Source organism: Penicillium pulvis, assembly GCF_028828015.1.
Source record: "Penicillium pulvis strain IBT 33274 chromosome Unknown contig_23_segment0_segment0, whole genome shotgun sequence".
Lineage (NCBI taxonomy): Eukaryota > Fungi > Ascomycota > Eurotiomycetes > Eurotiales > Aspergillaceae > Penicillium > Penicillium pulvis.
Window position 1 is genome coordinate 4,832,996 of NW_026643075.1, and position 26,036 is coordinate 4,859,031.

At 49.9% G+C, this 26,036-nt stretch overlaps 13 protein-coding genes across 13 annotated transcripts; 6 read left to right on the forward strand and 7 right to left on the reverse strand.

Moving 5' to 3' along the window:
* Positions 1-168: 168 nt before the first annotated feature.
* Positions 169-1,248, reverse strand: N7503_006097 (putative 1-aminocyclopropane-1-carboxylate deaminase; the record flags this gene model as incomplete). Its single annotated transcript, XM_057065644.1, has 1 exon — positions 169-1,248. The coding sequence occupies one exon, from the start codon at positions 1,246-1,248 to the stop codon at positions 169-171; it is 1,080 nt and encodes a 359-aa protein (XP_056923387.1).
* Positions 1,249-2,041: 793 nt separating this feature from the next.
* On the reverse strand, positions 2,042-3,616 carry N7503_006098 (bifunctional alcohol dehydrogenase/S-(hydroxymethyl)glutathione dehydrogenase; the record flags this gene model as incomplete). Its single annotated transcript, XM_057065645.1, has 6 exons — positions 2,042-2,256; positions 2,322-2,959; positions 3,021-3,156; positions 3,220-3,334; positions 3,508-3,522; positions 3,596-3,616. 6 exons carry the CDS (start codon positions 3,614-3,616, stop codon positions 2,042-2,044), a joined length of 1,140 nt encoding a protein of 379 aa, XP_056923388.1.
* An 867-nt stretch (positions 3,617-4,483) lies between these two features.
* On the reverse strand, positions 4,484-5,010 carry tim9 (protein transporter TIM9; the record flags this gene model as incomplete). Its single annotated transcript, XM_057065646.1, has 3 exons — positions 4,484-4,678; positions 4,842-4,911; positions 5,003-5,010. 3 exons carry the CDS (start codon positions 5,008-5,010, stop codon positions 4,484-4,486), a joined length of 273 nt encoding a protein of 90 aa, XP_056923389.1.
* Positions 5,011-6,229: 1,219 nt separating this feature from the next.
* On the forward strand, positions 6,230-9,121 carry N7503_006100 (uncharacterized protein; the record flags this gene model as incomplete). The annotated part of the gene is given in 4 exon segments (XM_057065647.1): positions 6,230-6,393; positions 6,653-6,805; positions 6,868-8,259; positions 8,277-9,121. The coding sequence occupies 4 exon segments, from the start codon at positions 6,240-6,242 to the stop codon at positions 9,119-9,121; spliced, it is 2,544 nt and encodes an 847-aa protein (XP_056923390.1). The 5' UTR covers positions 6,230-6,239.
* Positions 9,122-9,900: 779 nt separating this feature from the next.
* N7503_006101 (PIG-F family protein) lies at positions 9,901-10,800 on the forward strand (the record flags this gene model as incomplete). Its single annotated transcript, XM_057065648.1, has 2 exons — positions 9,901-10,293; positions 10,360-10,800. 2 exons carry the CDS (start codon positions 9,901-9,903, stop codon positions 10,798-10,800), a joined length of 834 nt encoding a protein of 277 aa, XP_056923391.1.
* Positions 10,801-11,225: 425 nt separating this feature from the next.
* N7503_006102 (enoyl-CoA hydratase/isomerase family protein) lies at positions 11,226-11,720 on the reverse strand (the record flags this gene model as incomplete). Its single annotated transcript, XM_057065649.1, has 1 exon — positions 11,226-11,720. The coding sequence occupies one exon, from the start codon at positions 11,718-11,720 to the stop codon at positions 11,226-11,228; it is 495 nt and encodes a 164-aa protein (XP_056923392.1).
* A 183-nt stretch (positions 11,721-11,903) lies between these two features.
* On the forward strand, positions 11,904-13,941 carry N7503_006103 (fungal specific transcription factor domain-containing protein; the record flags this gene model as incomplete). Its single annotated transcript, XM_057065650.1, has 5 exons — positions 11,904-11,910; positions 11,993-12,057; positions 12,109-12,181; positions 12,228-12,916; positions 12,967-13,941. 5 exons carry the CDS (start codon positions 11,904-11,906, stop codon positions 13,939-13,941), a joined length of 1,809 nt encoding a protein of 602 aa, XP_056923393.1.
* A 353-nt stretch (positions 13,942-14,294) lies between these two features.
* On the forward strand, positions 14,295-15,827 carry N7503_006104 (uncharacterized protein; the record flags this gene model as incomplete). The annotated part of the gene is made up of 1 exon (XM_057065651.1): positions 14,295-15,827. One exon carries the CDS (start codon positions 14,295-14,297, stop codon positions 15,825-15,827), a length of 1,533 nt encoding a protein of 510 aa, XP_056923394.1.
* A 294-nt stretch (positions 15,828-16,121) lies between these two features.
* N7503_006105 (uncharacterized protein) lies at positions 16,122-16,448 on the forward strand (the record flags this gene model as incomplete). The annotated part of the gene is made up of 1 exon (XM_057065652.1): positions 16,122-16,448. One exon carries the CDS (start codon positions 16,122-16,124, stop codon positions 16,446-16,448), a length of 327 nt encoding a protein of 108 aa, XP_056923395.1.
* Positions 16,449-16,554: 106 nt separating this feature from the next.
* On the reverse strand, positions 16,555-18,691 carry N7503_006106 (uncharacterized protein; the record flags this gene model as incomplete). The annotated part of the gene is made up of 3 exons (XM_057065653.1): positions 16,555-16,993; positions 17,051-18,078; positions 18,128-18,691. 3 exons carry the CDS (start codon positions 18,689-18,691, stop codon positions 16,555-16,557), a joined length of 2,031 nt encoding a protein of 676 aa, XP_056923396.1.
* A 326-nt stretch (positions 18,692-19,017) lies between these two features.
* N7503_006107 (uncharacterized protein) lies at positions 19,018-21,141 on the forward strand (the record flags this gene model as incomplete). Its single annotated transcript, XM_057065654.1, has 5 exons — positions 19,018-19,120; positions 19,165-19,381; positions 19,442-19,504; positions 19,559-20,514; positions 20,573-21,141. The coding sequence occupies 5 exons, from the start codon at positions 19,018-19,020 to the stop codon at positions 21,139-21,141; spliced, it is 1,908 nt and encodes a 635-aa protein (XP_056923397.1).
* Positions 21,142-21,443: 302 nt separating this feature from the next.
* On the reverse strand, positions 21,444-23,452 carry N7503_006108 (putative acyl-CoA dehydrogenase; the record flags this gene model as incomplete). Its single annotated transcript, XM_057065655.1, has 3 exons — positions 21,444-22,956; positions 23,011-23,290; positions 23,341-23,452. 3 exons carry the CDS (start codon positions 23,450-23,452, stop codon positions 21,444-21,446), a joined length of 1,905 nt encoding a protein of 634 aa, XP_056923398.1.
* Positions 23,453-23,798: 346 nt separating this feature from the next.
* Positions 23,799-25,459, reverse strand: N7503_006109 (glycoside hydrolase family 18 protein; the record flags this gene model as incomplete). Its single annotated transcript, XM_057065656.1, has 4 exons — positions 24,958-25,459; positions 24,857-24,881; positions 24,535-24,769; positions 23,799-24,445 (listed from the first exon to the last, which is right to left on the reverse strand). Exons 1-4 carry the CDS (start codon positions 25,155-25,157, stop codon positions 23,799-23,801), a joined length of 1,107 nt encoding a protein of 368 aa, XP_056923399.1. The 5' UTR covers positions 25,158-25,459.
* Positions 25,460-26,036: the final 577 nt, after the last annotated feature.

The following is a 26,036-nucleotide window of genomic DNA, read 5'->3' on the forward strand; positions in this document are numbered from 1 at the left end:
CCTGTTAATGCCTTTGGCTATCTGCTAGCTATCCAACTTTAGTCGCTCCTTCATCAATACAAGAACGAAATAATCGTATCGGCCACTCAGTCACTATTTTCACTGTAGGAGTATGTGCAGTAATACGTATTGACCGTATAGTCTCGCGCTTTGTTTATGAATCTCTATCTATTCCTTAGTCGCACCAAGTTCAGAGTACGCGTTCAAGGCCAGCTGGCCACCTAAGTGTGCATACAGCACATTGCTGCCCTGGATTTCTCCACGCTTTATCATATCCACCATACCCGCAAAACTCTTGCCTTCGTAAACTGGATCAGTGATGAAAGCCTCCATTCGAGCGGCATACTCGATCGCATCCCATGTCTGACGATCGGGGATGCCATAGATCCCAGCATGATATCGGTCATCCAGAATAACGTCTGCGTCCGTAATATCATCCGCAGTTAGACCAATCTTGCTAGCGGTGTTACGAGCAATGCGAAGAACCTGTTCGCGCGTAGCATCGACAGTTGCAGAGGCATCGATACCAATGATCTTCCGCTTGGGGTCTGTCGGGTGCAAACGCTCCAGAAGCTTGAAGCCCGCAATCATACCCGCAAAGGTAGAACCCGTCACAGCGCAGACAAGAACAGTATCAAAGAAAACACCCTGCTCCTGCTCCTGTTCCCGAACCTCAAATGCCCACCGTGCGAAACCCAATCCACCGAGCGGGTGATCCGACGCTCCAGCCGGGATATAATAAGGCTTCTCGCCTTTGGCCTTAGACTCCTCGACAACCGCCTGCGCAGTATTCTTGTGCTCAATGCCGAATCCAGAGGGATCCAATCGTACATCTGCGCCCATCAGACGGGACAATTGAATATTGCCTACAGAATCGTACCCCTTGTCCGTCCAGTCGACCCAGTGCTCCTGAACCAGACGAGCCTTCATACCCGTCCGCGCAGCGACGGCCGCGACCTGGCGGGTATGGTTGCTCTGGACACCTCCGATGGAGACAAGAGTGTCGCATCCCTGAGCCTGCGCGTCCGCCAAGAGGTACTCCAACTTGCGGGTCTTATTGCCTCCGTATGCGTAAGCGGAATTTAGGTCATCCCGCTTGGCATAGATGGCCACTGGAGGGTAGGTGCTAGTACGGGCGAGATCGGCGCTGATGCGGGGAAGAGGATGGATTGGCGAGGGGCCGAGCAGAAGGGGAGTCCGTGCGATGGAGGCGAAGGGCTCGGGGAGGGTGAGAGTCGCTTTGGTCATGATTGCGAATTACGAGGGTTGGAGAATTGGAGATGTTGTATGAAACGCGGGCGAATGTTTCTGAGATTTGCTCGATTGGGTTAGGACGAATGAGTCCTTTCAACTGAGAGATGGGTTGGAAAGTATAGAGGGTAGAAGTTGATCATTTACACAAGTCAAAATGAAGACATAAGTAGAGAGGATAAACTATTTATACAATTCATCCTCTCGCTCTCTCCTTCCAATGTTCGCACTTAGTCCGGACATCGTCCGTTAATTCATGGCATCATGTAGGCCAGCACCGTGAAGATCACTCCATCAGGGGTATCCCTATCTAGGACCGCGATGCTCATTGCGGGAGAATACCGACATCGGGCAGCTTATCGACTTGCTGCGGAGAAAAGGTGGAGAACGCGGACTCTGCCCGCCTCGACTCGACTGGCTGTGAGATATGGTATCTAGCCAAGATCGCCGAAGTGGGGATCGAGGGGAAGATGGTATCATCTACGATGCCGAATATAAGCGATTCTGGCCATGAGATATGAAACAAATCTAGGATGATCTGACCACGATCTGCAAACAGTGTACTGTTAGTTTTGGTGGGCTGTTGTGCTAAGCAACATGTAACACCCACAAGGTGCTGCGGGGTGAGGACCTTGGATGTTGTTCTCAGCCCTACAAAGTCATTTGAAACCCCTGGAAATGGGAAAGACCTCGGGAGCACTTTTACTGGTTTGTGAGGAACAATGCTTGCATACCACAAAGAAAATCATATTTCACATCAGATCTTTTGACAATCGACTATTTAACAAATTTATTTCATATCCACGACACAGCGGACACAGTCACCCTGCTTCATCTGCTCGAAGGCAGTGTTGATGTTGGAGAGAGGCTCGCGGTGAGTGATGAACTCATCAACCTTCAGCTCGCCGTTCAGGTAGTCGTCAACCAGACCAGGGAGTTGAGTACGGCCCTTGATACCACCGAATGCACATCCCTTCCATACACGACCGGTGACCAATTGGAATGCTGTGAAAGGAGAAACATTAGCGGAGAAATTCGAGGAATAGAACGGGTCTCAGGCAATGACTTACGCCGAGTGGAAATTTCCTGGCCAGCGGCGGCCACACCGATAACAATGCTCTCACCCCAACCCTTGTGGCAGGCCTCAAGAGCAGCGCGCATGACGCCGACGTTACCTGTGCAGTCAAAGGTGTAGTCGCAGCCGCCGTCAGTCATCTCAATTAGGTGCTCCTGGATCGTCTTGCCAGAGAGCTTGGTGGGGTTAACGAAGTGGGTGGCACCGAACTTGCGGGCCCAGGCCTCCTTGCCGTCGTTGACATCGACAGCAATAATCATACCAGCCTTGTTCTTGACGGCACCCTGCATGACGGACAGACCAACACAGCCAGCACCGAAGACAGCCACGTTGGAGCCTGCCTCGACCTTGGCAGTCACGACAGCAGCACCGTAACCGGTGGTGATACCACAGCCGAGCAGACAGGAGCGGTCGGTGGAAATCTTAGGGGTGACAGCGACAACGGAGATATCGGCGACGACAGTGTATTGGGAGAAGGTGGAGGTACCCATGAAGTGCAGCAAATCCTTGCCGCGAGCCCGGAAACGCGAAGTTCCATCAGGCATGACACCCTTACCCTGAGTGGCACGAATCTTACCACACAGGTTGGTCTTGCCGGACTTGCAGAACTTGCACTCACGGCATTCCGGGGTGCTAGGATAGTCAGCTTTCGGGTCTCCACAGCTCAATGACACCAGTACAGAGAAGAACCTACTAGAGAGCGACGACGTAGTCGCCAACCTTGACGGAAGTTACACCCTCGCCCACGGACTCCACAACACCGGCACCCTCGTGACCCAGGACGACGGGGAAAGCACCCTCAGGATCCTTGCCAGAAAGAGTGTAGGCATCTAATTGGTGTCAACTCTTGTCATTCTCTTCCCTCGCATAGCGGAGTGTATATAGGGGCTTACCAGTGTGGCAGACACCGGTGTGGTGAATCTGAATGCGAACCTCACCAGCGCGAGGAGGAAGGACCTCGATGTCCTCGACGGAGAGGGGCTCACCAGCACCCCAGGCAACCGCAGCCTGTCAATTTGGATCAGTTTCTTTATCTTTCTTTTTCTTTCTTTCTTTTTCTTTCTTTCTTTTTCTTTCTTTCTTTTTCGAGAGCTTCAATCCTCGTCTAGCGGAAATTGGTGGTGTTCCAGCGCGGGGGATAGACGACGTCATTATTGGCGGGGTTGCATAGAAGTTCTTACCTTGCAAGTGATGGTCTGCCATGAATGAAATATTTAGCTTCATGAACGCGATATGATCAATGTTGATCAGAGAAATAGGGAAATTTACCTGTCCTACTGTGCTAGCCATAGTGTATGTTGTCGAGTAATTGAAACCTACCCAACTTGATCGGCGTTAATAGATTGACAGCGATGGTGGGGGGAAGGTCAATACGAACAATGATGGTTGACAAGGAAGAAAAGGAAAAGATGGGTTTTTGAAGGGAAAGTTCGCGAGAGGAGTGGAGCCGGCAACGTGAGGGGAGTGGGGGTGGCAGGTGAAGAGGAGAAGATGAGGAGGATGAGGGGCGCTTCTCGAACATCCCGGTCTCCAACGGGTATTGGGCCCGATGCCGGGCAATGACGGGGGACTTTCTTAATGATCTTCCACGGGGGGCCCGGGTCAATCAGCCGATGACGGCACGATGGGCTGAAACCCGCAGCATCTACAGATCCATCTAGACATGACATTAGATAGTACGAAGACTCACAGCTTATCTATGTTCCGAGTCGGGAACCGAAAGAGGCAAAGTTTTCCGGCAATTGGGGCGATTACATATGCAAGAATCTCCCCATATACCCAATCGGAATCCTGGGACACTATAGATGCCTCACATTTAGTATGGGGTTTGCTCAGAATTAGCAATAGGGAAAATTTGAGTCACATCCACTGCGGCGATGCCACATTTTTATATTTTGGGGAATCTGGGATGGGAGAATTCGCTTTCATTCCCGGTCCATCCCGCCCCGGAATTCACTATGGTACATGAAGAAAGCCAAGCTGGTTGAATGTCAGTGGTCTGCAGTGACCATACGAGGCTCATCAATCCGAACTGGCTTCTATCAGAAATGGGAGGTTTTCTGGAGCACTTTCACGGGTGGCTCCTAACCCTGCCCACCCGAGGCGTGTTTCTCGGATGTCTCGTCCAGCCCAGCCATTCTTAATCGACGCGTTCCTTTACTGGGGGCCCATCTGGCCACTCTGCATCATCGCAGCATTCTGCTCCTGGAAACGCTCTTGCAAGCGGGCTGAGCTCTTCAGGTGCTTGTCGACACAGCGCATGACACACTGCTCCTCACGGTTGATGAGAGACTTGGTGGTAAAGTCGTTCACGCAGTCATCGAAGCAGCGCTGGACCATCTTGGAGTACATCTAGCGAGGGCATCGAGTCAGTCGGAAAGGATTGAACGTTTGTGAAAGTGGAAAGAGGATAGCGTGATTTCTCGCAGGCTGTGGATTGGGGGTGGGGGTTGGTAACCCTTCCACTGATAGCACTAATTGGAGGGGATGATAAGTCGATGGAATTGGCACGTACGGTCATAAACTCCTTCAGCTGCTTGCGCTCCATGCGGTTCTGGAACTCGCGCTGCTCTGCTGCGTTGAGGCTAGAGATCCGATCAGCTTCAAATCCTCTCTGAAACCACGACAAGCTGACAGTGTGGCTGGAAATCAAAACAAGAGCAATTTAGAACATACCCTTCCATTATGTGATGATTTGAAACGTAAAAGACAATTTTTGAGGTGAGGATATCGAGATGAGATCAGATGTTGATGGTTCGTGATGCCGGAACACGCCTGCAAGCTCCGAAGCTGTTTCTTTCGGGCCGCAAGTATAATGATCCGAACTACCGGGACGTCGACACGTGATCTGTCTCACGTGATCGGCGCCCGAAAGGGAACGGCCCAGACACCTGAAAAGCCTGGAACGGTCACCTGACTTGGGGGACCGTTTGCGGCGCCAAATGATTCGATTCAACCGAATTTCTCTGGTTTCCGTAGATCCTCCTGTTTAATTACAGATTGGATATATTCTATAACCCATGATAATTTCGTTTATCTTCCTCTAAGAATAGATCCCATATGGGTTTTCTCATTGGTGGTTAATTCAGACTGGTGCCTGACTCCACACCAAAGGTACCTCCCCCAGTATGCCGCCTACCGAGCGAGTCCAGGTACCTGGATCCGGGCACAGCCAGACCCCTAAATTAGAACATCGAATATCTTTTTTTGAAAAGTCCAGACTATTCCACGGAATGTAGGATGAAAACATCATTCAATTCAATTTTGCAACTCATCCATCTCATCCATTGTACCGATATGCTTCAAAATTCTTTTCGCGCCGTCCATGAATCATCCATCGACCGACCGCCTTAATCTATATACAAAGTGACAGCCGACCCTGACCCAGTTTAACCCAGTTTCATCCCCGGCCTCGAACCTTGGGTCTGCATGAGATGACTCGACATATTCAATTTCTCTAAAATCCGTTTCCCTTCTTTCAACTCGGCCTCATCAATATACTCGAATACTAGACCCTCCGCCCCATCCACGGACAGAGAGGGCGTGGGTGCTGAAGAAACCGAGGAGCCCACAACGCCCTTGGCTCGTGCTCATCCTCCCCTCCCCCATTATTGTGATTCGACTCGAACCCTTTCCTTCCCCTTGTCCATCCCTTCATCCTTCCCCTTCGATTAATTATTCTCGGGCCCGTTCCTCCCCTATATCCCTGCCATTCCACCCTTCGCTCCTGTCTCGTTTCCTCTTGGGCCCAGCCCCAGTATTTCTCACGGGCGGTGACGTGCACGTTGGCATTCCCGCGATTCCCCCCCTCCAAACCGTTCGTTGAAAGTCCTCGAATCTCGAACCACCCGGAAATCTCGCTCACAAAGTGAGTATCGCCCGCGCTGACGCTTTTGATTACCCGGGCCTCACCATGGTGACCGGCAAATCGCAACCGGGCGTCGAGCCGGTCCAACTGCCCGCGACATCCCCCGAGCCCGTGGGCGCCACCTCCCCACCGTCCAAGCGAGACCTGGCATCGTGGTGGAGACAGTTCAAACGAAACACAAGAAAAGATGAGCTGAAAGGTACGTCGGCCATTTCGGAATCTCCAGCCTCGTATGCGTATCGGCAACTTCAGGGACTCCCGCATCATGTCGCATCCTGCGTTATCGGTTCACGGCGGCTCGTCAATCTCCACCCCTTAGGCATCCCACCCCGGGCGCCTGGAGATAAACGGAAAACCTGCTGTGGCCGCAAGGAGCGACTCATTTACCTGATGAAATTGCGTTTTGCATGCATATGAGTCTGCTGCGAAAATCCGTCAGCTAACACTATGCGAAATAGAACCACCGCGAGGCATCTTTGGCGTCCCGCTAAACGAAAGCATCAAGTATGCGAATGTGGCAATCTCCCTCACCAACGAACATGGCGAGAATTTCATATATGGATATGTCCCGATTGTCGTGGCCAAGTGTGGCGTCTTTCTTAAAGAAAAAGGTGCGTGGAACAATCAAACTCTTTCCCATTTCGTGCGTTTGCGCTGACTGTCTGGATCTCAGCTACGGATGTGGAAGGAATTTTCCGACTCAATGGATCTGCGAAGCGCATCAAGGATCTGCAGGAGCTATTCGACTCCCCCGAACGATACGGAAAGGGTCTGGACTGGGACGGATATACAGTTCACGATGCGGCGAACGTGTTGCGTCGGTACTTGAACCAGTTGCCGGAGCCTATTGTCCCACTTGAGTTCTATGGGCGCTTCCGAGAGCCTTTGCGAGCGTACCAGAAGCAGGTCCAAGCCGAGACTCAGACGACCGATACAGAGATGTTCGACCATGCAAATGCCGTTAAGACCTACCAGAATCTAATCATCGAGCTACCCCCGTTGAACAAGCAGTTATTGCTGTACATTCTGGATCTCCTTGCGGTTTTCGCCTCCAAGTCAGAACAGAACCGCATGACTTCGGCCAACCTGTCTGCGATTTTCCAGCCGGGTATGCTGTCTCACCCACAACACGATATGTCGCCTGAAGAGTACAAGCTCAGCCAGGATGTCTTGATCTTCCTAATTGAGAACCAGGATCATTTCTTGGTGGGCATGAATGGCACCAAAGCTGATGAACAGACTATAAAAGAGGTTCAGGCTGGGGTTCAGCCCAAGATCATCATCCCTACTGCCCAGCCTACCACCGGCACGAAATCACCTAACTCAACAATCCGGCGATCCGCCTCAAGCGCCAGCGGGAGTACAGAGGGTCACCGCAAGATAGGTTCACTGCGCCGCAATGCTTCTGTCTCATCTCGCAATTCACGGGCGTCGCGTGTATCTAACACGGTCCCCAGCCCCGGCACTCCTACCTCCATGTCAGGCAGCATTCACCGCAGCAATACCCTTCCTTCCAAAATGGGCCCTGTCGTTGCCTCTGCACGATACGCACGGGCAGGTGAGAGCGGGTCGGCCAACCCATCCACACTCTCAGTTTCCCACGCCAGCTCTCGCTCGGCGAGTCGAGAACCATCTCTGCGTGAGGAGTCTGAACCGAAGCCAGACCAAAGAAATGACAGCCAGCCTGCGTCTGCGTCATCGACCGGTTCAGCCTACGTTCACACCTCCACGCATGGCCCTATTCCCCACGCGGCTGCGGCGCGTCTTAGTATCAGCGACCTTCCTCACCCGCATGAAAATCTCGATACACCAACCTCACCCCCCGTCAACCTCATGTTTTGCCCCCTCAAGTTGTTACACCAACTCGTGAACGCAAGCTCTCCAGTCTTTTTGCCAAGTCTCCACCTCCAGATCGCGATAACAGAGAAGCACGGCAGCCAAATCGCTTACGCAAGAAGCGAATTCCAGGAAGTGCAAGCATCAGTGCACAAAGTTCCACAAATTCCTTACATGGACCATCCTATGAGCCACCGCTTGAGTCCTCGGAATCGAGGCTCGGAAGGCCGTCCGTGGATTTGACAGTTGGAGAAGCCACACCGAAACCTCCTAACACCGCAACTCTCAATAACCCTGATTGCCCATCAGAATCTCACTCTATGTTGGCTGAGGGCACTGCGCATCCGAATCACACCGACACATCCTTGCGACCGCATCAATCACGGACACCATCCATGAACTCGAGATCCTCATTCACTGATGCGTCTGACTTAGAACAAAATGATGATGTTAGCCGTGCCGAGCGCCGAGATAATCGCCGCAGCTGGCGCTTTAATCGTTCTGCAAAGCGCAGTAGCGAACAGGTCGGCCTTGGCCTTGCATCTCCACCTCTTGGGGCCACTCATCCTGAATTCCAGCAAAGTACCAGCTCGATCGGCAGTGGCGCCCATCAGAGTAACGACCCTTCTAGTCAGCCCCTCAGCTTGGATGCTGGTATCCAAGCCAATTCCGTGTCTAGTGCTGAACCAGAGAAGAAAAGTTTGTTTGGAAAATTCAAAGCCAAGGTGGCCCAAGTGCGCGATGGCGGCCATGATCGTGAGCGGGTCAAGAGCCCTTACCGCTCCGACAGTGAACCATCCACGGCCAGCCAACCACTTTCTCCCACGATTAACCACACAAATGGCAATCCAACGATAGAGGTTCCAAGTGAACTACCAAAGGACGACCCATTACGCTCCCCAACATCACCTTTGCCAGGGGCAGGTCTACCGCCTCCAATTCCTGAAGAACCACATAGCCCAGAGGTGGCATCGGCTGCCGCCGTTGTCAATCCTCCAATGGAAGATCCAGCGACAGTTCCAGAGACCACAAAGCCAGAGGGCACCCATGAACCAGCCCAAGAGACTCCCGCGAAAGAGACATCCGCTTGAAATATGTGGAGCTTTCCGGGTTTATTGTTATGTTTAGATATGTCTGTTTTGTCTGATATCCTGTACTTGCTTCCATCAGCCTTCTCATGAATAACCTTACGATTGATTTTTCTCAGACAGTGCCTTTATCAGGGCTGTAGGTCATATTTTGGCCCCAGGGAGTTTAGTGTTTAGCTGGCGCTTGCTGATTTAAGCCTCTGGTATATTCCAGCGGCTGTTTGATGTGTTTTCATTGTGATTTTGGAGCCATGCAAGGTCCTGATAGCTATTGCTGTGTCCTCCTTGATTCCACTTATCTCTATATCAACTTTTGGCTTTGCAATTACTTCCAGTTGTCACACTACTATGCGATATGACAGTATGTATGCTTGTGTGATATCCAAGCCCAGTGGCCATCCTTCCGTCTTTAATCTCCCGGGCATAAGTGTTTGGTGTTGAAATTCCCAAAGTAGGATTAGCATGGAAAGTGAAGCTCCACAGAGTTTGCCCGTCTTGCTCGTTTTGTCTTGTATTATTTTTGTTTACGATATTAAGCCAGGCTCAGTCTGAACAATTTGAAAATGTAATCCTAGTAGCCGCAGATCGGGCAATGGCCTGAAGTAGTGGGCAAAAGTAAAGTCCATTCATTGATGCCTGAATTATTGGGCAGTAAGCGCCCATGCAATCAAGGCAAACAAACCCTCGACCCTTTTATCCGCGCGAACCGGGAGCTTCATAGACACAAGGAGCAAGGAAAGAAAGAGTAAGTCACCGGAAGCAACGGCGAGGTTCAATACGCCATGGCCTCTCACTCCCACGTGTCTTCAATCAACCAAGCTGGCTCGCCATCTCAGGCCCTTGTTGAAAAACCCTCTGCGCCGCCCATCAACATCCTCCCCTCCAAACTAGCGCAGGCCTACTCATATGCGCACCCCATTATTCTCTTAACACTGTGTGCTGCTCGTTTCGAAGCATTGGTGGCTGATCCAGTTCAGGAGCTCCTTGCTGATCTTCCCTGGTTGGCTCTGCTCCAGCTTTTCTATGTGTTACTCTGTCTTCCACCCGCCGCATCACCCTCGGCGGACAGCTTCTCTGGTGATGCAAAGGCAACACGCTCCCGCTCAGGCAAACCTGGCTATCGCCGAAAGAACTCTGGCAAGAATTTCTGGGCTGCAGTGTGGGCTAAGTTGATGGTATGCGCACCGATTGTCTACAATCAATTATTCTGGAGTCCCAATGTATTGACAATACCACGGTAGCCTGCCTGCCTCTCGCTAGGTCTCACCTTCCTTGCAACACCGATAATCGCTGCGCTTCTCGTCATGTTCGGCGCCCCGCTCACCACCCACAACTACGAAACTGTGCTCTGTGCAGCCCACATGGCACTCCTCTCCGCTTCTCAATTGGCGTACGTCCACGGCGTTGATGGTTCCATATGGAAGGAGGTTTGGGGTATCGCTCGACCAGCGGATACAGTCTGGGGCAGTGCTCTCGGCACAGGCTTGGGCGCTTGGTTCGGTGCTATTCCCATCCCTCTGGATTGGGACCGCCCATGGCAAGCGTTCCCCATTACCATCTTGGCTGGCGCATACGTTGGCTATGCGCTCGGCGCATTGCTCTCCCGGACACCCCTGCTCTATGGTAAACGCATCCAATTTTCCTCCGAGTCGGAAGAAGAAGGTGAGAAGAAGACCAACTAAAGGCTATGGGGTGTTACCCCGGAAAGGAAGGTGAATTCTACTGGATCACATTCTATTCCATACAACGCCGGGTCCGCAAAATCACATGTATTATTATTTGGATATACACACTTCGCTTTCGGAATTTAATCGGTCAATGCATATTTTCTCGTCAAGGCCTCCAGAACAGTATATACAGTCTGCAGCGTATTTATTACAGCTTGCTAGATTCTTTGAAGCTCTCATGTCTGCCAAACCATTTGCTGGATTTGATGGCGCCTTGATATGCTTCTTTGGAAATGACTTTGCGCCCCTCGGTAGATTCATAAGATAGAGCTTCGTAAAAGAGTTGGATTCATATGCGCTATAGTAGCAGGACCAACGATCGGTCTTGAGACACAAAGCAGGGAAGGCAATGAGCTGCCTTGCGATCTCCAATGACTGGTTTAGCGGCTCTCCTTGGAAATTACACAGCTTGCAAGACCCACGGCGAGCGCCTCCTGAGCCCCGACTGGCCGGCCGGTGAGGATCATACCCATTGTACGACCGAGACTAACAATGGCTTGGAGTCGGACTATTGCCCTATCACTTAGTGGAGCTCCCCAGCGTCGGCAGACCACGTCAAAGACTGTATCCTTCTCAAAGACGCGAAGATCCGCCAACAGACTAAGCTTTAGCCCGCCTGTTACGGCATGGCCTATAATTGCACGAATGGCAGGCTTCTGGACAATCAGCCGGGAGGGACATATGGGACCTAAGCTGTATCCGTTGACGGCTTGCAGGTCATCACTAGCCCTGGATATCATCATGCTTCTGATCATTTGGTGTAAAAATGCTTCTGCGCAGAACGTTGTACTACCGGCACCAGTCAAGATATATACCATCTGCATGGCATCAGCTTCAACCCTTAGAATAGCATTGTAGAGACATTCCGCAGTCATAGGGTCTACTGCATTCTTTTCTCTGTGATCAATTGATTGAGATGATAGTGATACCTGAGTGAGGCGTAGTACAGTATCAGTCAAACATCCCATCAGGCGGGAACAATGAAGTTTAAGAAAAAAAGCCACTGCCTCGGCTCGACCCCACACTTTGATCTTCTCCAACCACCTACGATCTACACCATGTCAAGTGCGTGCATTATCTGCCATAAGCGCAAGGTAACATATTGATAGGCCTCTACCGCCGTGTTATTGGTTACTAACGGCTACAGGTACGGTGCGACTTCGCGACCCACAACCCCTGTACCAATTGCGTCAGATCCCAAGTGGAGTGCAAGTGAGCGGACAATGCCGCCCGTTAAAATGTTTATCAGCTGATTCCATATAGACCATATACGAGAAAGCGCAAGAGATTCACCAACAGTCTGTCGCCGGGACGCAATGCACCGGCTTCGGGATCCGTGAGTCGGCGCAGCTCAAATTTGCCGACGGACCCGCCCTTTCAAGGCGATGTCGCAAGCCTATCTTTGAGAGATGCGCACGGGGATGCTACCGTCCCCAACAATGAGACTTTGATATCCATTGAGAATAATGTGACCGAACCTTTCATCAAAGAGGAGAGCTATCGCGGTCGGGGTGAGTACCTAGGCGGTAGTGTTCCATTCGATGAAAATATGGTCAAACCTGGCCATGAGGCAACATACACCAGCCCGAAAGCCTCTGCGGCGGACCTGCAGATGTTACGCGAGCAAGGGGCATTCGAGCTCCCCCCAATATCCATTCAAAAACAGTTGATGGATAGCTTCAATAAGTATTGTGCTCCGTGGACGCCCGTTGTTGATCCGAAATGGCTCGATGAGAAAACGCCACCGTCTATGCTCCTGCTGCAATCCATTTTCTTAGCAGGAAGCAGGGTTTCTAAAGCACACCTGGACTACGGATCAAGTGAGGTCTTCTACCGACGCGCAAAATTGCTCTTCTTTTTTGGTGGAGGTCATGGATCACTGATCTCCATTGTGGCTGCCTGCCTCTTGCACTGGTATAACCCTGTTGGGCCTGAGGATGTTTCAACCGATACCAGTGGATTCTGGATACGGACTGCGGGGGCAATGGCTTTCCAAATTGGATTACACAAGGAGCCGTCGCTAAATGCTAAAGATCGGGGGCTTCGTCGGCGATTATGGTGGTCCCTGGTGGTAAGCGTGTGACTGGCCGGAATAATGCCCAAATGTACTAATGATGCCAGATTCGAGATAATGTCATTTCCGTCGGAGTGGGAAGACCGCGCACAATCAATCTACGCGACAGCGACGTCCTACCTCCGTCGATGAAAGATTTTCCGAAGAAGGATTTTCAAGCACAGCTCTTTTTAGCATACTGCACAATATCATGTCTTCTGGGCGATACTGTCGAGTGCTGTCTACGACGAGAGATTTCCCGACAACGACGCGTCGATCTTGAAAATGCTGTGTATAGATGGGCCAAACAGGTCATCCCAAAATTGCACTCCTCGGCAACGATTCAAGAAGATGTAATGACCTGTCAGCTCGAAGTCAAGCAACTATTGGTGATGTACTTTGTTGGATTAACGATCCTGCACCGTTCGCCGACACCAAACAGTGTTCCACCTGCTGCATCTCTGGTCGCATCGTCATTTATTGCGGGTATCTACGAAGACTTTCTCCTACGAGATGAACTACGCTATCTTGGCCCAGTGTTCGCATTCTATCCGCTCTGCGCAGGCCTCTCCCTCCTGTCCTGTTGTCGTTATCCGCAACTACAAAGTACCGCCGAGCATGAAATGACCGTCATGAAGCTTTCACTCCAGAAACTATCAGAGAGATGGCTCTCGGCGGTCGGCCCACTGAGAGCTTTGAACAAATTGACCGAAAAAGTCCGAGAGCTAGAACCCTTCGATGGTACACCTACTCTAGACTTTGACACCACGGCTTTTTTTGAGGGATTTGACGTTAAGATGTGCAAGCAGTGGCGATTAGTTGAACAAGCTTCCGACTCGGACACCACCAATGCCACCACGACGACATGTACATTAGCCGAGGTGCAAGACCCGGAAGCCGCGCTTCCGGCGTTTGAGGCGCGACCGGACGAAACAGTCGAGAATTATGCTTCCCCGACATTAGACACTGGAATGGAGCTTTTTGGTACCGACTGGGAAGGCTCTGGGTTCGATTGGAGTGGTTCTTGGTTGCTTAATGTATAGATGGCGTGCTGGCAATGTATATGTAGACTTGTGAAATTTCCGAGATCCTGGAACATTGTTTTGGAGTTCAAGGATGACCAGAATACCCTTTCTTGCGACAAAGGTGGATCGAATGAGCTTTCCACCTTTGAAATCACCTTATTGGCCCAGATTTGCCCGTGATATCAAGATAGTAAACACTTGTAGACTTTCACACGTGACCATCATGAGGGGTTTCGCGATTATCCGCAAAGGTCACGACATCCCGAGGGCTAATCACTTAAACCCTCAGCGGCATGGCTTGTGCGACGTAGACCGTTCTCTGATTTTGATCAAAAGCCACGCGTGAGCCTTATCGACATCCGACTTTTCCAATGGAGGGCGACCGATTCAAGGTCCGGAAACGCAGTCCCAAAGCCTGTAGACGCTGCCATCGTCGGAAACAAAGATGTGTCGGGTATCCGATCTGCACGAACTGTGAGAGTGCGAAATCGACATGTACGAGATCAGACACACCAACTTTCCAACCTGCATCCGAAAGATATCATGGATTGTCCAAGGATGCCTTGTTCGACAGAATCGAGGAACTCGAAGCCCAATTAAACGCAGTCTCCAGACCCGCCCACGAACAAGCCCAACAGTTCCCTTGTGAAAGTCCAGAGCCACTCCCCTTCCACTACTTGCCCGAAGTAGGCCATTTGTTTGATGTGATGGAGTATTTGACGACGGGGCAGATGTCAGGCCGGACACCGATCAGGTCATTTTTGTCCCCGGGCACTTTGATCGCCAAAGAGATGGACCAGATCTTTGACAGCACGGTATTAGAAAGCGATAATTCGGGCAATACCGAAGTAGAGCCCGAATGGCCTACCGATGATACCCAGCCAGCCGCACCGGTCGACAAAGAAGGGTTGAAGTACATCCAAATCTACATGGAGACGATGCATAACCATATGCCGTACCTGGACAGCGAGGAGATATATCAGATGCATAGCAAAAGATTTCAGCCTATAGCGCCCACGCGCTCCGCACGTTGGAAGTCTTCTAAATTGTTTATGGTTTATGCTATCGGAGCAGCGACTTGCAGAGTGACAGAAAACCAGCCTAGTATTACCGCAAGTGATCTCTTCCGCACGGCCTTGCGTCTTAAACCTTCAGTCACCGAGCTTCGCTCCCTTCAGAGCATTGAAGCAATGATGTTATTGATAATGTACAACCTACGCATACCGAACAGCTCCAACATATGGTATATGATTGGGCTGGCCATGCGGACCGCCATTGATCTTGGACTACACAGAGAAGAAAACTATCTTCATTTGAAACCCGATGAGGCGCAGAGCAGGCGACGGGTGTTTTGGAGCGTTTACGTCATGGATCGAAGTATTGCACGGCTTCTCGATCGACCATTCAATATTGCTGAACATGATATCGATGTCGGATTGCCCTTTGACTACCAGGAACCTCATCAAAACGATCCCAATGATAGGAAAGAATACGGAAGATCAGATATCAGAACCAGCATTGCGGCTTTTATTCCCGTCATTAGACTGATCCGCTTAAAGTCGCAGATTCAAACCAGAGTTCATAGAGTTGACAAAGAAGTCTCATTGTTGATGCCCGAAATCAATCCTTTATTCTTTGCTTTGGAAGAATATAGACGTTCTCTGCAATCGGATCTCTCTCCTATCGACCATGACTGGATCAATATGCATTGGAATAATGGCATTTTGATTCTGATCCAGCCTTTCCTTCGGGAACTTCCTTCCGATCATGAATTAATTCGTACCTGCATGAGAGCATCTGGGCAGACATGTCAGGTATTCAAAGCTTTGCACCAAAAAGGCTACCTTGGGTTTGGATATTTCCTCGTTAGCACCTTGTTCAAAGCTGGCTTGACATTATGGTGAGCGTTGGACCTGTGACTTTGTGCTTTAGGTCTTCACTGACATTAGACCTGCAGTTATTGTTTGTTTCGATCCTCACAGCCTTGCTCGGTTGATGTAGCCAATGATCTGGGTGCATGCTCCTCAGTTTTGTTTGCTATAGCAGAGCGCAACAAGCAATTGGAAAAGTATAGAGATACATGGGAAGCCATTCTTGCGAAGGTCATGGAACATCTCGAGAAAGTCTCATCTTCCAACGAAACACATCAAAATATCATACATCAACCTAGCCCATCACATTCCTTTACTCCTTTAACAATGGATGGTTCCGGCGCTGGATCCATCGTCAATTGCGCGGATCTTTCGTTTCTAAACCATCCGGACTGGGCCCGTGGCCAGAAACACCAAGGCCATTGGACTGTTTCACCAGTGAATGGATTGATGAGTGAAGGATCGTCTTCTTCCCACCCCCATGAATTGTTCAGTGCGCTTAAGGACCTTTATCCTGAGTGGCAAGAAGATACGAGGCAGTCCTGTGGGCCAAAATACGCGTTCAAATTTGATGAAATCATGTCTGGAAGCTTTATGGAAGAGAGAAGACCCAAATTGCCTGTCTTTGAAGATGTACTGGGAAATCCGGATTGAAATTCATTCAATATGCATGTATTACTTCCATAAATGACTGAAAGGCTATTCCAATCTTCATGTGTAAGAAGACCACATGTGCATTGGCATGTGTAGGTACACCGCTCTATAGCCTGCCTCTGTGATCATTGGCTACCTCAATATCATAGAACTTTCTGAAATGTTCTAAACATCCAGGATTTGCGACAGTGCTGCTGATAGTCTTAGGCAACTGCCCAGATGAGAGTATTTGTTTCACCAAAGTCTCGACTTTTTTGCCATTGACTGTCATAGGAACCTCCTTGACCCCGATCACGAATCGAGGAACATGTTTGCTGCTCAGCCCTTTGCGAATGGCGTTTTTTATTTCAAGGACAAGCTGAGCTGTGAAGAATTGTTTGGGCTGCATCACCACGAACAGGAAGACTGCCTCATCAGAATCATGTGGTCTGCGTCTACCGACACACACGGTGGCGGAAATCACCTTGTTAAATGGAGCGCACTCTGTAATAGAATAAATGTCGGACGATCCAAATCGAATTCCCTGGGGATTCAGAACACCGTCACTGCATAATTAGTCAGTGTAAGATTTGCATTGAGGTGATAAGATGGTTCCTTCCTACCTTCTACCATGTATCTGCCAGCCCTTGGTCACAGGATTGTAACTTGCCCAATCGTGCTGAGCCCAACAGTTCGGGAACTTGTCAAAATATGTACTCTTGTATTTTGATCCGTCATCATCCCCCCAGAAGAACACGGGCATAGAAGGGAAAGGCTTGCGACAGACGAACTCGCCATGTCGACCGGTATGCTTGATTGACTCGCCCGTAATGGGATCTGCAACATCCACGTCCTGCCCCAACATAGGTAATTGAATCTCCCCCGGATAGAGAGGGCCAGCCGGATCAGTGCCGATCCAAGAGGTCACCAAGTCCGTTCCACCAGTCACGCTTGTGAGGTGAACGTGTGAAGGAAACGTCCGATAGAACCAGTGATATTGGTCCGCACCCAAATGGGAGCCTCCCGTCTGTACCATTCTAAGAGAGGAAAGATCAAACTCGGCCTTTGCGATGCATCGGGTCATCTCAAGCTCCTGTAGGTAGCGAGGTGAGCAGCCCCAATATGTCACACGATAGTCCTCTGCAATCTTTGCCATGCCCTTTGCTGTTGGCCATAACGGCGATCCGTCGTATAAAATGAGGGTTGGTCCCACTGACAAATGGCCAATCATGATATTCCATAGTACCCAAGAGGTACTGCTGTATTGGAAAACGACATCATCGGACGTCAGTGAGTTGTGGAGCACAGATGTTTTCTTATGTTGTAAGATCACACCGTGGCTATGGACAAGACATTTTGGCTGACCAGTGGTCCCACTTGTATACAGGATGTAAAGCGGATGAGAGAAAGGTAGTCTTTCGAAGTGGAGAGCGTCTCCTGGTTGTGAGCTCGATAGAAACTCCCCAAGGGTTGGAAACCCGCCTTCATCGGCTCCTGTTATGGGAATCAGGAAGACTTGAGGCTTAGCTTCCATAGCCTGGACAATATTCCGAATCTTTTGGACGTTGGATTGCATTTTTGCTTTATAAGTAGACTCAGCGTCCGCAAAGAGTACATTAGGAGTAACTTGTTGCAATCGTGATACACAGCCCTTGTGACGGTTAGAACTGGATTGGGGTCTGTAGTGTGAAAGCGCTTACCTCCTCTCCCAAATCCGGTGCAATGCTTGTCCAAATAGCACCAATGCTTGCCGTCGCCAGGAATAAACCAACAGACCATACGCTGGTTGAAATAATGGCGGCTACTCGATCTCCCTTTCGTACACCTATTTGTAACAGAGCACTTCTCGCCTTTCGGACATTTTCACAGAGTAAACCCCATGTCCAAACTTCTCGGTCCAGGCCTTGATCCTCGCGAATTCCAATCAATGCAGTCTTGTCTCGGTCTCTGCCGGTAAGAACATTCTCAGCATAGTTCACCGTGGTACCACGGAAGAATTCCGGGACATTCTCCATTGGCACCGTGCTATCAAATGCTCTGTTTATGGTTGCTGGTAGAGAAGGAATGATTCCGGTGTAGGCATGGAGATCTGTCCAGAAATCCTGCAGGTTATGGACCGACCATTGGTGCAGTTCTTGGGATGAATTCAACTTTTGTCTAAATTTCAGATTGATATGCGCACGATAAATGTTCATTGGAATTTGGTGTTGCGGGACAGTCGGGGTCCAAATGGGACTGAGGCCATCTTTTGTCGAGAGACTCATTGTTTTCAAGTTGTTGAGCTTTCACGGATTTATCAAAAAAGGATAAATCAAACCATAAGGTGACTTGAGAAGTTGATAGTCACTAAATATGGTCTTTAAAGGTGGATCTGTATTGCCTTCCCCGCACGACTAGACATTCGGCGATGTTCATTGTCGGTCATATTCGGTGATATTGGTCTGTCGGCAATAGACACGCAACCCCGCATGCGGATGCCTAGGTAAGAAGAATAGGGTTATGATTTATAAGATTATATGGTAGTATCTTCATCTTATGAACTGAATTTATGATCTTGCCATATTGGCATCCCTTTCATACCTTTGTCAAAATGTGTCAATCACCATCAACGGTAGATACAGGCTTTATCCTCGTGCCAACCTTGCTCGAAAATCCAGCAACCTCTGATCGAGTCTTTCAGCGTATTTTGGAATGTGAGTGCTCCATCTACCGTTGCACTCATTACTAACTCTCTCAGGGCATCTTCCGCAGGATCAACTTTCGAAGATTGTCCCCAACTTGACCAGATTCGGGTCTGATGCAATCTCCAAGGAGATGAATTCGCATATTGGAAACGCCGAAATGCAGGAACCATACATTAAAATGCGTAATGTGTGGGGGGCTCGATATGATGTGGATCGCTTGGTGACGAGCACCGGTTGGAAGGAGCTGGGGAAATGGGGAATTAAGCAAGGGCGAGTCCTATTACGATTATTTACCCCTTTCAAGACTTGAGCTGAAGTGAACTCCCATAGTGTTGTGGGTCTTGGATATGAGGAAGAATTCGGATCGCATCGTCGAATTGTTCAGCACGCATTGTGAGTGTTATAGGACTTGGGATGTGTTGATGTGTGTGCTTGCTCACGGTTCAGCAACTATATCTTCTCTGCATCATCTGCTGCATATTCATGCCCTGTTTCCATGACATCTGGTGCAGCACGATTGGTTCGAAGTCAGCTAGCTAGCGTGCCTGTAGACCATCCATTCCACGAGCTCTATGCACGTCTCATTGCCCGCGAGAACAACTGGATTTCAGCCCAATGGATGACCGAGCGACCAGGAGGGAGCGATGTACGCAACAGCGAGACCATCGCGATATATTCACCCCCCACAACTAAAAGTGGTCGGTTTGGCAGTATAGCAGAGGGTGACTATCTGCTATCGGGCTTCAAATTCTTTTGCAGTGCCACAGATTGCAATATCGTTTTGCTGCTTGCCAAAACAGAGTCAGGCGAACTGTCGCTATTCGTGGCTCCGACTGTGAAGATGATCGTCGATACCGACGGAACGACCAGGGAGGTTTCCAATGGAATCCGTATTCACCGACTGAAGAAAAAGATGGGGACCAAGGAACTCCCCACCGCAGAAGTTGAACTTCAAAATGTGCGCGCGCACATGATGGGCCCGAAAGATCGTGGCATCGCAACGATTGCTCTTCTGCTGAACGTTACGCGTACACACAATTTTGTCACCGCGCTATCCTGCCTACGACGTGCACTGGACATCGCGAAATCATTTGCCCGCGCTCGAACTACTATCGACCAGCCGCTGTGGACGTTCCCGATGCATTTGAATGTTTTGGCTCAGTTGGAGGTTAAGCACCGTGGATGGATGCAGCTCGCTTTCTTCACTTCGTCCCTTCTTAGCTACGTGGACAATGGTTTTCCTAGAGAAGCACCGGGAATATTATCCGTCTTGGGAGAATCTCCTGAAACTGCAATTGTTGTACTGCGCGCGTTCACATCAACTGCGAAGGCCGTTATCTGCAAATCTTCCACCTTGGCCTTTCAAGAATGCCAGGAAGCGATGGGAGGAGTTGGCTATATTGGTGAGCTCAACTTCATGCACAAATGTTTCATTACCTAATACTTTAAACTCTTTTTTAGACGAGCCCGAGGAGCCCGAATTCAACGTTAGTAGACTGTGGCGTGACACCGCGAGCAATAGTGTCTGGGAAGGAACCACCAATGTACTCGCCAGTGAAACTGTTCGACACCTGACAAAAGGTAATAACCTGAACTTGTTCGATAATTGGATTATCAGCTCCATTGATCAAGTTTGCGACAATGTATTCCACACAACTCTATCGAACGTTTGGAATCAGCTCAGGGCAAAACTGGCTGCCGGTCAAAGTGATTACGGATTGCCAGCTGTGCTCGGTGTTGGCCGCCAAATAATATTCACCCTTGCATGGCTGGTATGTGGCATATTGCTCGCGTTAGATGCTCAGCGGGACGATGATGAAGTTGCTCGTGAAGTCGCCCGGAGGTGGGTGATTGATGGACAGGGCGTGCCTGGAGAGTTCGCTTTTACACATCTGATTTATCAACGTTCGACCTCGGGCTTGGATAGAAGACCTACCGATAAGGAGCATACGGAGTGGGACTGTCGTGTAGTTTGGGGCATTGAGCTTCCCGCCGATGCCTCTATGGGATATCGATTGTCCAAGATTTGAATGCAACTCGGAAGGGCAACATCGTGTATCAAGAATTCTTTTCTTTATGGGATTTTCATCTTTCTTGAAAATAGCGGTTCTTGGAAAACTTCGGTCTCAATTATCTGCCTCACAGTAGGCCTAACCTATCAAATTTTTACAGTCCTAGGCTTCGAGTTCATGTCCAAAATATTTCTCCTCTGAGTACAAACACTGGAATCATCAGTTAGAACGCTAAACATCCTGTGAATTTTCTCTTTCTAAATATGAGTATGATGTTGAGACATGATAGGAATATCACTTCTTTAATTGAAATACAGTACTCAAAGCTTCGAAGCCGTCTTTTGTAAGGAGCGATGACCAAGTGCACGGTGTGCTGGTAGCTCCACCCCCCACGCAATCCTGCAGTCCCATTCAAGGTGCTCATCACCATTAGGAGTAACACCTTGAGCCATAACGATATCATGAAACACCATATCACCAACCCCACCCTCAGCACTAAGGATCCAGCGCCGAGCAATCTCCATACTTACTGGATTATGATCACGTTCACTGTCCAAAGCCAAGAGTGTGCCGCACAATACCCAGGCCAGAGTAAACATGTAGCGACGAGCATCTGACAGAATGAAAGTGGGAGACTGATCCTCGGTGCTGAATCGCTCTCTCAAGGCAGACCACGCAGTACTCAATTTTTCGCGTAAATTCACAGCCTGAATTAAGGCCAGAGTACGATCAAGCCACACAGTTAAAACACCCAAGTTGTCGGCCTTCAGCAAAAACCGAGCCACTTCGCTCGCCAGCACATTTGTCGTCCCCTCCCAAATGGAGTTCACTGAGGTATTGCGCAAGATCCGTGATATGTTGAATTCAGGCTCATCGGGCTCATCCATGTATCCCACACCACCCATAGCTTCTTGGCATTCCTGAATGCCTGCAACAGCCATTTTGCTAACTACTGCTTTAGTAGTGGCTGTAAGCGTACGGAAGACAACGTTTGCCTCCTTGCCAGGGTGGGGTAGATGAGAAAGTTCAGACGGTTTGGATTGTTGGTTCTCAACCATGTCCATGATCGCAATGGTAAAGAAGGCGAGATTCATGCCACTGCGGTGCTTCACCTCCAGATCTGCCAGAAGCCGTAGGTGCATAGGGATCAACCACAGAGGTTCACCGACCGTAGATCTGGCTCGGGCAAAACTCTTGGTAATGCTAATAGCGCGGCGCCAGCCAGAGAGGGAACCAACAAAGGTATGGATGCGCGTAACGTTAAGAAGAGGGGCAATAGTGACAATTCCCTGGTCCAACTCGCCAACGAGATGGGCGCGCATATCTTTCAATTCAAGCTCGGCAGTCGGTAGCTCTTTCGTTCCTAATTTGTTCTTCAAGCGATGAATTCTCACTCCGTTGGAGATCTGTCGAGGTGTCCCGTCATGGTCAACGACTGTTCGTCGAAGCGGAGCCAAAAAAGTGCTCAACTTGCCTGATGGGGACTTGGCAAGCAAAAGGGCCACATTGGCATCGGTGGCAGAGGAGAAGAATTTGAACCCGCTAATTAAAAAGTCTCCATCTCCGAGGGGATCCGAGACCGAAGACTTTGGTAGCGGAGAGTATGTAGCCCAGGTTTCAGTATTCTGGACATCGCTGCCACCAGCCCTCTCTGTCATCCATTGACCCGAGGTCCAGTGGTCTTCATCCTCTGAGATTAGGCCCTTGAATACTGCATGGAATGGGTGTGCCGATGGCAATCCGCCGATCTTTGAAGAAAGGATGAAAGCAGCCCCGTCCGTCATGCTGATGGGACAGGAGTAAAGTCCCGACGATGGCGCGTAGAGATAGTTCCTGTAGACGGTCAGAAGACTAAGACCTTGCTTTGTATTAGACATCAATCCTTACAGTGCATATTGAACTGTTCTTCTGTGCATCCCCAGGGCAGGGTCATATCCTGCTGAAACAACTTTGCGCCTAGCTCCCCAGTGTCCGAGTTGCTTCCAACCCTCAGTCGTGATAAGGCGGTCATAGTCATATCGCTTGCCCCAGACGTTGTGACTTTTCACGTAAGGTTGATTTCGCTCCGCATCTGCAGTCCACTCTCGGACTTGCTCGGACACCGCTTCACCACCGAGCTGGGTAAATTTTGGTTCTACTGACTGCAATATCGCAGATGGAACATACCCTGTGGTGTTGTCAGAAAATATAAAGCCCATAAACTAGAGGTAGACTTACATTCCAACGCCCGCTTTAGACTAGGGTCTGACGCATAAGTGTTTTCTAGTGGAGCCGGCTCCGTGATATATCCATTATCTGCCGTCGCCGGCTGAGGCGGGGACTGTGACATATTCTGTTGAGTGAAATTCAGAGTTGTTAGGTGTAGAGATTAATCTGGGGTAAGATCGATATGACAGGAGATGAGGGGCGTTGCGAAACCTTGTTCCCCCATGGACCTCGGCTGCGCTGTTTCCCGTGAAACCACCGAGAACGAGGATGTTAGCTACCCTGGAATCCCCGAGGTCGAGGTCAGACTGATGATAACCCATCGCTTCGTTAACAAATCCATACTATCGGACTCACCTTAAAGCTATAGGGAACATGAGATAGAGTTGTGTTGTAAATAATTATGTTGTTTGATTTTCGACCTGTCATTTTGGGTATTATATAATGACAACACTGTGTACATCCCCGTTTCACATATCATGCAAAGTGTTGTATCCAGTTTCAATCAGGCTTCGTGGGCCACGAGAGTCAGAGCAGATGTTCCAGTAGAACAAACCTCCCAGTTTCGTCGTTGTCACCAGTTGTGCCTTTTGCTGGACCGTTGCGGGGACGTCATACGTGACAAATCCACCATCTCCACCCACGCAATACGCAGCCCCGGCTTGGTTGTCCAGAACCTCCTGAGATCCGGGGCGAGGAAGATCACGATAATCAAATACACCATCTTCTCCGCCACAGCCAGTATACCCCTGGCCCGGTCCATTGCTTCCAAGAAATGAGCGCCCGTATGTTGGTATGCCAAGAATGAGCTTTCGTGAGGGAACTCCTTGTGACAAGACATAAGAGACTGCCAGGTAACACGAAGTGGGCGTGCCATAGAGCTGGGCTTGATGACCAGTCTCGGCGATCCAAGGTCCAGAGAAATCATAAGCCATGAGGTTGATCATGTCAAGGTGCTTTTCAGCCTCGAACAAGTCGATATTTTGAAGTGCCCACTGTCCTGCTGGGAGACAAGTGGCCAGAACGTATCGAGGAGCGGGCAAGACCTGTCGCAGGCGAGCGAGAAGGCGAACATAGTCTTTACCCTGCTTGGAGTCGGCGGGGTGTTCCCAATCAACTAGATAATCGAATCCAGGCGTTAGCTCCCCAATGCGAAGGCTCATCTACAAGCAGGTCGTAGCAGAGGAGCTGAAAACATCAACTCACCATCAATGCCATCTAGTCCGTACTCATCCACCAACTCACGGGCTGTGCGCACAAAGGTGTCCACCTTAGAACGACTGTGGGCAACTGCAGCGAAGTTTTCGCTACCCTTTCCACCACCGCCGATAGACAGAATAACTCTCATTTGGGAGTATTGTTGTTTTAATTGAACGAATGCTCGTAAGCAGCCCTCTGTGCCGTCCACCGGCATCTGGGTATCAGCCCACTCATCGCTCAGCTATCTCCGCTTTCTCGTTAGCGTCAAACCAAATCAAAGCAGAACACAGTTGAAGCCCAGGCAGCTTCTACTGGTGATATGACATACATAGACCGTGCCATCGTCTTTCACCCTGCAAGGGTACCAGATCGAGATTAGCGTATCGTTTATCTTTACGTCTTATCGATAATGATTGGCTGATCACATACCAAGCAAAAGCGTAGAAAACGTGCGAAATAAAGCCCAATCTCAAGGACGAGGGAGGTTGCTTTCGGTAAATCCGCCAATTTGGGTAGTATGCAGCATTTGTGTACAAGGGCACCTCGTACGTGCTGGAAGAATCAGAAATGGCGGGGTCAGCCCCAGTCACGGGCCGCCGGCGAAAGAAGTTGGTAGCAGCGGAGAACATCGTCTCCTTTCCAACCTAGGGTCATGCAAATCTGAAAAGAAGAAGACCAGTCAAGAACAAACGAGAAATGAAAGAGAACAGAGACAAGGTCGAGCCGGGTCCATTGAAGTAATAAAAAGGCCAGGAAACTTCGCTGCCCTGTGTGTTGCCTGTTCGGGAAGGGGTCACGTGGAGAGTTGTTGGTTATGCAACTCGCACGATTGGATCACTGGTTCTCAGCAAGTTTGAAATTGAGATTCGCACTGCACGTAACTTAAGAGTGGAGGCTCCCTGATTTTCCCCACCATGTATTCAGTCGATCCGCATCACCTGGATGCAAAGAGACTCATGGTGCGGGGGTTGGGCTAGTGCAGGCCAGAGAACTCTCTCATTAGCAGGTTAAGGATCTCCATAGCAGGAACCAATCGATAGACACTAGGACCAAGGCGAATCTGGCAAGTGCTCACTCGAGATCTCACACTCGGTGTACCCCCCTACTGGTGCTCTTACTAGACCGGTTCTAGATGGCCCTGTCCACATATGACGTGCGGTGAGATTCATCTTCCCTGTCAGCGTGATCAGGCGACCTCCAATTTGTCGGGCACGTGGATCCAGTATAAGAGATTTTGCGGATCAGGGCGCTAGATCTGCACTATTCATTCTCCATTTCCCCTGGGCTGAGAAAGACAACGCGGAATCGCGGATACTGCGTCAATATCGTGGAAGATGCCCTTTATGGATTCCGTGATCGGGGCTTTCTAACAGTGAGGTGGGACCTAGACCGTGAACGCCACGGTAGTCCGACGATGTTTGCTTTTTCCATTTTTTTTTTTCCAACTCGGATCGCGTGCAGTGGAAAATGATTGGTCAAGACTGTCTAGGATGAGGCGGTGCTCCGGG